This window comes from Vanellus vanellus, assembly GCF_965231255.1.
Source record: "Vanellus vanellus genome assembly, chromosome: Z".
NCBI lineage: Eukaryota > Metazoa > Chordata > Aves > Charadriiformes > Charadriidae > Vanellus > Vanellus vanellus.
The window spans coordinates 44140272-44153004 of NC_138908.1; the positions used below are offsets into that span (position 1 = coordinate 44140272).

Here is a 12733-nt window from a genome sequence, read left to right on the forward strand (position 1 = left end):
ATCTACCTCATGGGGCCCGCAGGAATCCTCCCTTCGTGTCTCAAGAAACATTGAATGCGGTTTCCCACGCTGGCCAAAAGGGGCTGTGCCAGGGGAGCGAGAAGGTGGAGCTATGAGCGAGCAAGAGCAACCTGAGAGTGCCTGAAGCTAACTACACTTCAGGTGATACCCACTGACCCTGTGGATGGACTAACGAGGTGCTGGCTGCTGTTGCCCTGTGCTGCAAGTAGCTTTCAACACTCACCTAAAACTCTCCTGCCCATGCTAGGTGCATGGAGCTGAAGGAGACCACCCGTGATCACTCGGGAGTGCACAATTTGGCCTTCCAGGTAAGCGTGGTTTCCTTTGCTTTGTGGGGAAGAGGAAGGGCTTAAAAACAATGAACAATTCTTACTTTAGTCCCCGAACAAAAAAACAATTTCTGCTCTCTGCCTGCAGATATTTTACAACACACCACATGCTTTGCACTGGTATCTTGCTAAAGTACAATGCTTGTACTAGAAAAAGCTGGATGACAATCGACACATTCAGGAGTAGACTCTGCTTATTGCCTTCATCTGCTGCCTGGTATACTGGTATCTTTGAAAAGTCTGACACAGTAATATTTCATAGGCTGATGGGTCTCACGACTAGCTCATCCAGACCTCCTATCTGCTTTATCAGTTGCTGCTTTTTCCTGAGGATAGGTAATTCACAGTTCTGTTGAAGAAGAGGTCATTATTATGCTGCAGACATATATTTCATCAAAGCAATGTATATTAATAATATGAGAAAAATAATCATGTAGTTGCAGTGGGGCATTTCTTCTTTCTTCCCCTTGTTAAATAAATGCGATTGTCTCGTTCTGCTCCTAAGAAGAACATAGAGAGGAGCTAAGGCGCCAACCCAGAAGGTTCTGCATATTATGTACATAAGGTAATGTTAACAGCCATTTAAAAAATGCTGATTTCACAAGAGGAGGCACAAAAAAAACCTGTTAACCAGTTATTGTTTCTCAGTGCCCGGCACCCTTGCGCTTTCATAGGAATTATAACAGGGACAAACAGAAATTTGTGAACCCGCAGCCAGGCCAGTTCACTGTATGTGCTCCTGAAGGTAGAACAGGTCGGGGAGCGACAGTGGCTCTACAGAATGCGGTTTTGAGTGAGGTTTGCAAAGTACCCCTCGCTCTCCTCTGCAGCCTCTGCTCCGTAGGCTGCCCCTGTGCTCAGCTAGCAGGAAGGGCAGCACGTAGTGGGTGTAGCAGCCAGCACTATTCAAATAACACAGAAAGGTCTTTGTAGGTGCTAAGCATGTGGAATATTATGTATCACCAGTGAGATCTCAGCACTCTGGCTGTTTATTCATTGGGCTATAGAGACAGACAAGCAATAGATTGATTTGATAATCTTCTGGTCAGGCAATATTTGTGGAATGTAAAGGAGTTAAGGTCAAGTCCCTGCTCCAGTCAATAATTAATAATTCACGCGAAGTGGGACAGCTTCAAGAGGAGACTGAGAGATAACTCTCTTAAAACACGATAGCCCAGTGGCTAGGGCATTCTCTTAGATAATCAAAGCGCCTTTAATGCATCTGTGCTTCAGAGCAGATAGATAAGCAATTTGAACTTGGGTTTCCCTCAGTTCAAGGAAATGAGAGAGGGCTTGATTCTCGCTGCATTTTCACACAAAATGTGTGCCTAAGATAGCGCAGCCAACTTTCAAAGTCTGTACCTACAAACCCATAAAGGAGAGAAGCCCCTCTCTGGCTGCAGAAGGTTCGTGCCGATTGCCCTTGAATGACCTAAGATGAAAATCGGCTCTTTCCTCAGCAGTGTCTGTGGAGCACATTACAGTGACTCGGGTTAATCCTCTGCCTTACGCAGCTGGCTCACCTGGGCAATGACCAGGGAACCCAGGTGCTTCCTTTCCTGGTCATTGCAGAGGTTTACAAGAGCCTGCAAATCCCCTCTGATTTAAATAATTCAAATGACAAATCGCGGAGACTGTCCAACAATGAAACCTGGGGCCTGAGTCAGGTTTTCTGATTTTTTTTTTTTTTTTTCCCGGAACACCAGAAGGTATTCACATTTACACTATCTCTGACTCAACATAGAAGTCACTCCCTAGAGAAAATAAGACACAGAAGGAAATAGGTAAACTTCTGCATATAGAAAAATAAATCACTTCACAGTAGAAGCCCCTGAGAAAAAAGTAATCTCATAATTTTTTCCTCTTTTCTTGTATTTGAGCTTTTCTTGCACCTAGAGTGAATGCTTTTCTTCCTCCAAGCTACGGTGTCTTCTAGTATTAAGAAATTAGTATCTTCCCTAAACCAGAAAATATAAGTGTTATGGAAAGGGATTAATTTAGTCCATTTTAGGTATCAATGTGGGATTGACTCCAAAAGTACCTTCAGATGTACCTGAGCCATTTAATGATTAACCCACAAAGGGACAGAAAAAATAAGACAGTAACAAAGTAAACCCGGGTTGCGTAGTTTATTTTATAAAGTAAATAAATTAAGAAAACAGCTCTCAACATAATATAAAGTGGCTCAAGGCCAACAAGTGATGGATGAAGGATCACACCACACCTTTATTATGTCAAGAATGAGAGGCATTGTGCCTTCTGTTGTGGAGGGACTCTAACGGAATGAAGAGGTTGTAATATAGAGTAATCTGCCTTTGGACTAGTCATACAAATGGTCAAAGGGGGAAAACTATTTGAGCTTTTCTCAATTTCACATTGGCTATTGATATTTAAACACACACATACTTCTGTACTAGGATAGGGTTTTCACTGCATCACAGAAGCATAAGACTTTTTCATCCATACTGTAGTAGACCCACAGAAAACTGTTAACCAATGTTAACTTTCAGAGAGGGCACAAATCCATGTAGCGTAAAGTTCTATTAACACCATCAATTACATTTAAATAAATGTGTGATCCTGCAAAATATCAGCTACTTCTTTTGTACACTACACAGATTCCACTTGAACTGTTTATAGGCATAGCATCAAAACCTGCATGTCCTGCATTACTGCCTCGTGATAATGGCAGTACCTGGGAGACCCAGAAGCAACGTTTTACCTCATTAACAACTCAAAATGGTCTCAAAAGCAAACAGACAACAAACCCCAAATGTACAGCTCTGCTGTATCTCTTTCTGTCTGTCTTTGATATTAGGGACATCTCAGTTACTAACAGCCATTTGGATGTATTACAATGAGTAAGCTTCTTGTTTTGATTTTAAGAAGATACATAGGTCTACCCAGACAGCCAGTCAAGCACGGTCCTACCCTTCGGTGCAATGTATACTTAATACAACTCCGGTGCAATTGTTAAGACCTACATGCTAAACTTCTCTGCTTTGGATGCTACCTCATAGCTAGAATCAACAGATAGCTGCACTGTTTATGCTGACATTCAGGGTTTTGATATTTTTTCCTCTTAAATACATCATGCAATTCAAGGAACCGAAATCATTATCACAAGCAGGAAATTCCAATCAGTAAAAGTACAGCAGAATGTGAAAGCAGAAGCGCAACTGCCTAACACTTTTCGTATTGTCAGTGTTCATAGTAGATGGATCAATTCTGTAACCCTTCAAGTGTGACGTAAAGGGAAGAGTATTTTCCCTTCCAAGCTTCTCTAATTTGGTTTTGACTTCCTGCTTCCTTATGTCACTATGTTTTCCCTAAATGAGGGTTCTTGACCCAGCATGCAAGAGCCAGTCAACACACTGAGTCGAGGTATTTGTTCTCATTTCAATTCTGCAGAATCAGGTGCCGGGCATTTAACAACAGCCAGCACACCACACATTTCCAAACGCCCAATATTTATAATTATAAAATACAGCTGATTAGTTGCTAATGATTCATTCATCACACCTAACTTTACATATGCATCTAAGCTCATGTTTAAAACATTTAGGGAGGGTACCTGATTAGCATTGCTCATTATTCACAAAGGGGTGTGTATTTTAGCATTATAATTACCCAGGATTAGTTTGGGATACACTCTTGGCTCGACTGTGCAGAAGTTATATTTTTTGCTGTCTTATGTCTAAGTCAGCTACTGCAAAAGAACACGTAAGACACATTGTTTCATTTCACATCCCATTCAAGGTTAGGTACATTCCTTGATGTCTCACCCGAAACTTCTTAATAAACATTTAACTTTGTTCTTTCAACGTGAATTACAGACTGAGTAGGTTCAGAAGTGACTCGGCATATTGCTGAGTCTGTCCTGTGCTCCTAACAGGGCTCTGCTGGCTTGTCTCTAGGACTTGAACTCCTTTGTTGCAATGTTTTGTTCTGTAGGCATTTCCAGGGAGGCGGAAAACAATACTGAGCAAATGAGGGAGAAGCTTTTCTGCACACTTTTCTGCCCGGGCTGGGTGCTTAGGTAGCAATCTGCAACAGCAGGTGATAGGCACAGACAGATCGACATTTTGGTGAGGAGTTCCTTCAGCAAAGTCAGAAAGACTCTGAGCAAACAAGAAAAGGGAAGAGGCAGTTTTGTCACTTAAATATTGCTATTCTTACAAGAAATTAAATAAAATTCTTTTCCTTCAATGGGTAGGCTTAAATAACATGCATTTCCACCAAACAAAATTAAAAAAAAAATGTATAAAGGGGAGGATGAAGAGATTGTGCTTGAAGAATCAGCTTTGAAATATATGAAAATTAGCTTCATGGCGCTCATTCAAAGACTGTTTTAGACAACAGAAGTAGTCTCTTACTGAAGTAAACTTGTTATCAATAGTAATTAACCTGTTTCTGTTGAATTTGGAATATGCCAGAAATGTGGTATGATCAGTTGAATTGAGTGTGTGAGAAACGCGCTCACTGTATTGAATTTTAGTCTGGGGCAAATTCGGTGGGGCAAAGAATATTTATTACAGCGCTGGGAGTTACACAGGGGGTTTCTCCTCCTGTGCCTCATTTTTCCCTTTACAACCGCTTGTTTTTATTTCATATTCCTTATAATTATTCATGTTTCTTCTTGGAACATAGTTTGCATAATCAATGAGTTTTTGGAACGCGACCCACCCCCAAATACATAATCGATGAGTTCTGGGAATGCAACATGCCCCCCTCCCAGGCGCTATGCTTCTTCAGGGGTCTTCCTGATAGTCCATGGAGGGAGGGCCGAAGTCTTTATCACCACGTCCTTCTTGTGGCTTCTTCATTCTTTACACTTCCGTGGTTATCTTAGCTAACTACACCACCCTTTGTTCTGCAAATTTTCGGTAGTTCTAACTGTTGCTTTCGTCTGATATCCTATTTACCTATTTAAAACTATCCCTTTTCCAAACGCATAGCAAGCACACACCCATCTTAGCTGAAGCCATAGCGAGCACACATTCATTTTTAGCTGAAGCAAAATTTTTGCCAAATTACTTATTACAAGTGCTTTTTATGCTTGCAGAAAATAACACAAATCTATCATTCTGCAGTGTGGGCTATTTAGTGTTCCAGCCATCATGTGATGCTTTTACTAGTTTTCTGTTACATTACTCATACATTCATATATTTTAATTACTCTATAAATGAAACTCTTATGTAATTATTGCAGTTGAGTAGTGGGTTGGACAAAGTGACTTCTAGAGGTTTCTTCCAACGCAAAATATTCTGTACTTCTGTTGCTTTTAGACAGCAACTTGCATGCTTACTGTTTTTCACATGTTCACTGATCTAAGAAATCTCTGCTTTTTCTTGCTAGAAATCTTCAAAGAAACCAGCCCTGCGGTGCGTGTGTGTCAATTACAGAACTGTACCACTTCAACTTCACTGTGCTGTCCTGTATAGCATTTTTAATATATTTTATCTCAATGCTAAAGATAAGCCATGCTTCTTGTGATGTTTTTTTTTTTTTTTGCACTGTATGGAGTGTTCAGTAGAGGCTTTCATTGTCAACCGCAGGGCCAGCTATGGCAAACTCCTAAGACAGCACAGTTAGAAGGCAAACGAGTAAGAGAGAGGAGGGAGGTAATACCTCCCTCTTAAGGGAATGCAAAGATACTCTTCTCTTAGGAGGAAGGGAACTGATGTATCAGCATCTGGTTTATCAGGGCCACAGCAGGTGAATCGACAGCTTCTTGAGACTCCCTCCTCTTCCCTCAGATACATAAGATTCCAGAAACACTTTTACTGGGATGGATTTTTTGTGAAGTTTAAAAGCAGAGTATCTTTAAGGAAAACATGTTACTGAAAAGTGTTCTGGTTGCTTCTAAGGTCATGTTTCTGCTAAAAGGCCAAATTTAATTTATGTCTTGTAGCGCTGTTTATTCCTGCCTTTATCATAATTTACTATGATTAAGCTTATTTTGCATTGTTCATTTGGAAATGATTGTTTTCTTAGAAGGCTAAATGTAGATACTAATTTACTGGTTTTATTACCATGTAAATAATGAGATACTTCATGCGATAAAACACAGTGAAATTAGCATACCGTAACTGCTGCCATAAGAAACCACTGAAATATAAAACATTTATGTCAATTGCAGATACAAGTTATCTGACGTTTTGGTTAAGCTGCTTTCCTACAAAACCAAAATAAGAACCAGCCTTTCAAGGATCATTAAAAAAGAAATAATGTACCCTTCAAAACATTAAGAAACAAAAAAATTCAGCTCCAGAATAGAAAAGAAAAAAGGAGAAATAGCGGAGCTGGTTATGGCTCTCTTCAACTCTCAGTACACTCTGATAAAAGATATACCACAGAGAATTAATGTAGTAAAGCTAACTGCTCTTTTTAAAGATACTTTGAGTGTTTTCTTCCAAGAAAAACAGAGGTACATATTTTAAAGAAATATGCATTTAGTGCATAGGTATTACTAGATGGAGCAAAGTTACTAACAACCTGGGGGATGCCCAAATAAGCCATTTTGCGCTTGGTGGGGAGAAGGGCTGGATCTTTGTAAACTTGTTGAACCAGTCTTGAGGCAAAGGGTAGTACCAGGGGCACATGTGAGTTTGGGTCAATAAACAGCAGATTCACATTAGTCAAGCACCATCCATGACCAACAGCTTTATGTAATAGTGCAGGGACATGAACACCCAGGCTCAGTACACTAAGCTTCAGGCTCCCCCGTACTAGTAAAGTAAAACACGGAAGCACAGGCATCAGCGTGTAAATCAGTTCTTACCGCATGTGAGAAGGGCTTTCAGCTTTTGATTTGAACTGATAATATTTCTGGTCTTGTCATGCCCCAGAATGACAGCGAAGGCGTGGATGTTATAAATCCAAAAGGTCTCGGAGACTATTCACAGAGAATCAAGAATTCACAAAATAAGAAAACTGTACATACTAATCAGGTATGTGGCTTTTTCTTTTTTTTCTTTTTTTCTTTTTTTTCTTTTTTTCTTTTTTTTTCTTTTGAATAACCTTACGTAAATTCATAAATGTCAAATTCAACGTCAGTAATTGGTTGTGATGATACATCCGAGACAGATATTTTAATAAAACCTGAGTTTGATTTAAAATCCATAAACTGATAGGAAAGCAAGTTCTGTTCTCAGAAATACATTAAGGGAAAAACCACAGAAAATTGACAGGACATGTAGGATTCAGAAAAATGTTTTCTAATGTCATAATGGCTTCATGCAAGATACAAAAGAGGCATCAGAAATGGTGATCAGAGGGAATACTATGGATGAGGAGTTGATAAAGATGCATTTTCTCCTCAGAAGCTGGAAAAAGAGAAGCTGGAAACACTGGGTTTAGTGATACAATCTTTCAGTCAGAGAGGGCATACATGTTATTAAATACCGACATAGGGGAAATTTCAGACAAGCACAAACTGGAGGCAACAGCTCTGACATACGACTGACCAGAGAAAGAAGAGAAGAATACAACACAGATGACTTCATAATAAACACATCCATTTTGGCATCTTTTGGTTGTACATTTCCTTAAGTCCACATAGTAAGTAGCTCACTATAAAGACATGAGAGTAAGGTTAATAAAACCCCCACAGATATTTTATTAGTGTCATGTATTAAAATTTTCACATCCACACTCCAGAAATAATCTGCTACTTTGAAAGTTCCATTAAAAACTTGTATTACTTTCCTGTATTGTAACCATATCTACTTACCAAGTTTCGTGATGGTACTTGAAGTAGCACATAAGAAATAGAGGTTTCCCGATGCTGTGGATTTCTTTTCTGTCTTCCAATGGTTTTTGGATATGATCAAAGGCAGCAAAGGCATGCAGCCAAAGAAATGTCTCTGCTCTCAAAGTTGAAGTGATGCCAGATTTACAGTGATGGAAAGGATCACTCAGACTGTTCTGATACGCACTCCCGGGAACTAGACTGGGATCTGAGACCTTGGAGAGGAAGGCGGTAAGACAGTGCCTATACCTTCCTCTTCAAAAAACCCAGCAGAAAGGAAAATGTCAAACCAAAAAGAATAAAAGGCCTTTCTGAAATGATGGACACTGTTTAAAAATGGAGAAAAGTAGTGGCAGTCAATGAAAAGCTTGATTTTAACCAAAGAAACCAATTTTCCACTGAACTGGGTCAGCTGAAAGTGTTCAGCTGCTACTTTGTGCAAGTGTAGTAAAGCTACGTGTACCCACACCGACACTTTCTCAGCCACACTGTGACTGAGGCAGAAGAGTTTATTTTGAGGCTCTGCAGAGTGTGGACTTTGCTGTGCCCCTGCTGGCAGCAGTCCATGTGCTCCACACAGCCCTTGGGTTAGCCTCAGTGAGGGCCAACACTCCCCAAGAGCCAGATCTGATATCATATCTGGCCATGAAAAAAGAATAAAAGAGGTTTAGATTCTTTCTCCCTTTTCCTTGTTTATATGCACAGTTAGACACAAAGTGGTTTTTGATTTCTGATTTTCTTCCGATTTTTCTTTTAATGTAAATGTAGGAAAGCATTTGTGACAATAAAATAGTGACATAATAATATCCTGAGCATATTTAAATACATTGTAGATAATGTCAAAAGATGAGATTGAAACACTCAAAAGAAAAAATAGGTTATGTTCTCAATACAAACAGTATATTCCACAAATTCAAAGAGCCAGAGCCCGGGCTGTGGGTGATCCAGGGGAGCTCCTGCCCGCAGAGGATGCTGTGGTATGGAGGAAAGCGATGGAGAAGCACAGTCTGGCCTGGGCAGCATGTGAAGTGCGAGTGCTGGGGATGGTGGTGGGGCTGGAGGCAAGAGGTGTGGGACGTAGGCTTCAAGCCATGACCAGGAGAGACAACATGGTGCCATGCAGACTGCAGCTGCTTACAAGTGTACAAGCATGCCTCTGTGACCCAGAGTGCTGGATTCTCCTGATGTATAATGTAGGTTCACAAATCTGTGAGAAGCACTGGCATGCAATATATCCCAAATTTAAGCCCAGGAATAAATGATATTTCAATTCTATCAGCACTCAGTATCCCTCAGGTGAAAAGCCCACCTCCTACAGCAGCTGGGAAGAAAGCTCCCAGTTACCAAAAATAATAGCAACTTAGTAGGCGGCAGCATCTGCATTTTTCAGGTTTGCTTTATTTCATAGTCAAGACCTAAGAAAGAAAGAAATTTTGTTTAGCGAAAATGTGGCTGTAAGTCACAGTGCAGCTCCACAGAACCACACAACTCCCACCATGCATACCCCTTCCAAAAACTGCAAGAGGACTGAGAGACTCCTGTCCCTGTCACACTGAGCTTTCTCCTAGGGGAATGAACAGCGGCTTCTCCTCCACACCATTTTAATTACTGGCTGTGTGTTAATTTTCCCTTTGAGCTGGTTCAGGTGTCTCACCAGGGACTAACTGAGGGTTTTCCAGGACTTTTGACGATGCCTGTAGGAGGAAAGCCAGACCAAAGGCAGGGCCTAGGGCAAGGTCTGCAATGGGCCTTGCCACACACCGCAGTTTGGTGCCAAGAAGGCCAATGGCATCCTGGGGTGCATCAAGAAGAGTGTGGCCAGCAGGTCGAGGGAGTTTATCCTCCCCCTCTACTATGTCTCGGTGAGGCCACATCTGGAGTATTGTGACCAATTCTGTGCTCTTCAGTTCAAGAAGGACAGAGATCTGCTGGAGAGGGTCCAGCAAAGGGCTACAAAGATGATTAGGGGATTGGAATACCTCTCGTATGAGGAAAGGCTGAGGGACTTGGGTCTTTTCAGTCTAGAGAAGACTGAGGGGGGATCTTATCAATACTTAAAAATACTTAAAGGGAGGGTGCCAGGTAGATGGGAACAGTCTTTTTGCAGTGGTGCCCAGTGACAGGACTGGAGGTAACGGGCACAAACCTGAACATAGGAAGTTCCATCTAAAGATGAGGAGGGACCTCTTTACTTTGAGGGTGGCAGAGCACTGGAACAGGCTGCCCAGAGAGGTTGTGGAGTCTCCTGCTCCGGAGACATTCAAAACCCACCTGGACACCGTTTTGTGCAACTTCTGTAGGTGACCCTGCTCGGGCAGGGTCTTGGACTAGATGATCTCCAGAGGTCCCTTCCAACCCTGGCCATTCTGTGATTCTGTGAATGTGGTTAGCACAAATTATAACAACGCAAAAAGAAATGGTAAATTCACCTGCAGCCGCCTACCACTCCAAGTGGCTGGGCATGACTGGCCAGCTCCTCTTGAGAGGGTAGAACACGACCACCAGCTCAGCAAGATACTGTCTGCCTTCACCATGGTCCTGGCCAGACACCCTAAGGGCAGGCCAGGCCGCCCTGGTAAAGCCTTGGAAGGAGGAGGCACAAGCATGGTGCTGAGGGTCCCCTGCAGTTACGCTGCTGCTGCCTTTGAATGCAACGGCTGCCCACCCTGCATCACCGGCAGCTCTGTGGGGCCCGCCATGAGCTTGGTGGTACGTAGACATGGGACAGGCACTCTACCACTCTACCCTCCAGAGCGGGACAGGGGAAATAAAGCAGGGTGCGCATGGCGGCCCCCATGGCTGCACTGAGCAGCTTCGGGGGGTAGCTGTGCTGCTCCCAGCCACCTCAGGTCAGTCCTTGAACACAGCAGAGGTCAGACTGCGATTGATCGAAGGCTTTAATGCTGCCGGGTTCTGTGGGTTCAGGTAGCAATAAAGGTGCATTCCTGATTAAAATGTGCTGTCCAGCCAAATTTCAAGTTTCTGCTACAAAGCCCATGGATGCTAGGTCTCTTTAGAGGAGTGTTGCCTGTTATCTTTTCTCAGCAGTTATTCTTACAAATAAATTTATTGTTTTTGTTAATCTTTTTAAAAAATAAGCCCCCCCCCCCCATTTTAACCATTTTCCATACATAAAATTTCCACCAAGTTCTGCAAAGAGGGAAGCAAGAAAAGCAGGGGGTTGTCAAGAGGAGGTGCTGGCCAAGCTGGCTAATTAGCAGCTCTAGCATCCCTACCTGCAGCTCTCACTTTTCCGCGTGTACACAGCAGTAATCTGTATGGGGCCTTCTTCAGCTCTAAGTAACACTGGGGTTTTTTTCCACCCTTTAATTGCCCTTTCAAAATGATGTGCGTGGCTTGGGAAAGTTCACAGCCATGGTCTAACCGCTGGGTTTGCCTGTTACGATCACAGTGTTGGTGGCAGACAGGAGAGATGGAGCTGCACACTCAGTGCAGACGGGAAAGTCTTGAGACTGCTTCAGCCATCTGCCAGCGGGGATCTGTTTTTTTCACACCTTACTTAACAAGCATGCGCCCCTCTCACAGCCTCGGTACCCGATCTGTTTTCCAGGAGGATGAATACATCAATATTGAGAGTGATCTGCATGAAAGCAAACGTGACTCAGTAGATGATGAGCAACCACGCTTGAAAGGGTAATGTCTTTTGGATGAGTAAGTTTTCCACTCACATCGTCCTGGCCTAAGCACTAAGCTGCCAGTGTTTATGCTTCTGGAGTGAGAGCTCTAAATTTCACTGGCATACCCCTATGCTACGCAGACCTTAGTCTTGCCTAGCAATTTGTGTAATACAGAAACATATTGTATTTAAAATCATTATATCTTTCAAATGACATCTGTGGTCATGGAACTATTCTTCTAAAGCTTTGCAAATTAAAGAAGCGGTATATTTTCTTTTTGTGCATTAACTACTTTTCCAATATTTCTGTAAGAACCTTTTTTAAAGAGAGGTCTTAAACAGTGATCTCTTGCAGGAAGTTAAAGGTTCGCTATTGTCCTTCAGTTTGCATAGCTATTTACCCCAATGCAAAATAAGAATAGAATAGCTGAAAAAAAAAAGCCATTTTGATGCAGCAGAATTTTTACACTTTGTTAGCACTAGTGTCAAGTGGCCACACAGTGAAAGCATGAATCTACGTTTTACTTGAGTATTAGGTGTTTTGGCGAAAACTTCAAACCCTGTATAAGACATATAAAAACCTGAGATACAGTACTTAAAATTTATTTTAATGCCTTAATATTTTTCTTTCATATTGAATCTTCATATAAACCTTCATAGAAATCATACTGTATTTTTCTCCTGTTTTCTATGACTGCATTCTGTTATACAGCACACTCTTTCAGCTTTGAACCTGTCTTTCTATCAGTAGATTCTAGCAATTCATTTACTGTATAACTCAAATAGGAGTTTGCCTCACTCGAATTGGACTACTTGGAAAGATCTCGTGCCTGTACAAATGATAAGCTTCTAAACAGTAGCAGTTGTGAAGATTTTAATTAGGCTTTCAAATTGTACATACAGAACTTTAAAATACTGCTTCAAAAATCTAGCAAAAATATTTAAAAGTCACTTAAATATTCTCTCATTTCTTCTCTCTGTTCTTTGGAGAT

General features: G+C 41.6%; 1 protein-coding gene across 1 annotated transcript in view; it reads left to right on the plus strand.

Annotated features, from left to right (window-relative positions):
• Nucleotides 1-272: 272 nt before the first annotated feature.
• Nucleotides 273-12733, plus strand: part of SLC28A3 (solute carrier family 28 member 3) — a gene marked incomplete at both ends in the record, with an annotated part of 45211 nt that continues 32750 nt past the window's right edge. The window contains 3 exons of the mRNA XM_082497440.1: nucleotides 273-329; nucleotides 7203-7304; nucleotides 11676-11758. Coding sequence (XP_082353566.1) covers nucleotides 273-329; nucleotides 7203-7304; nucleotides 11676-11758 — 242 coding nt within the window. The remainder of the gene's footprint in view (nucleotides 330-7202; nucleotides 7305-11675; nucleotides 11759-12733) is intronic.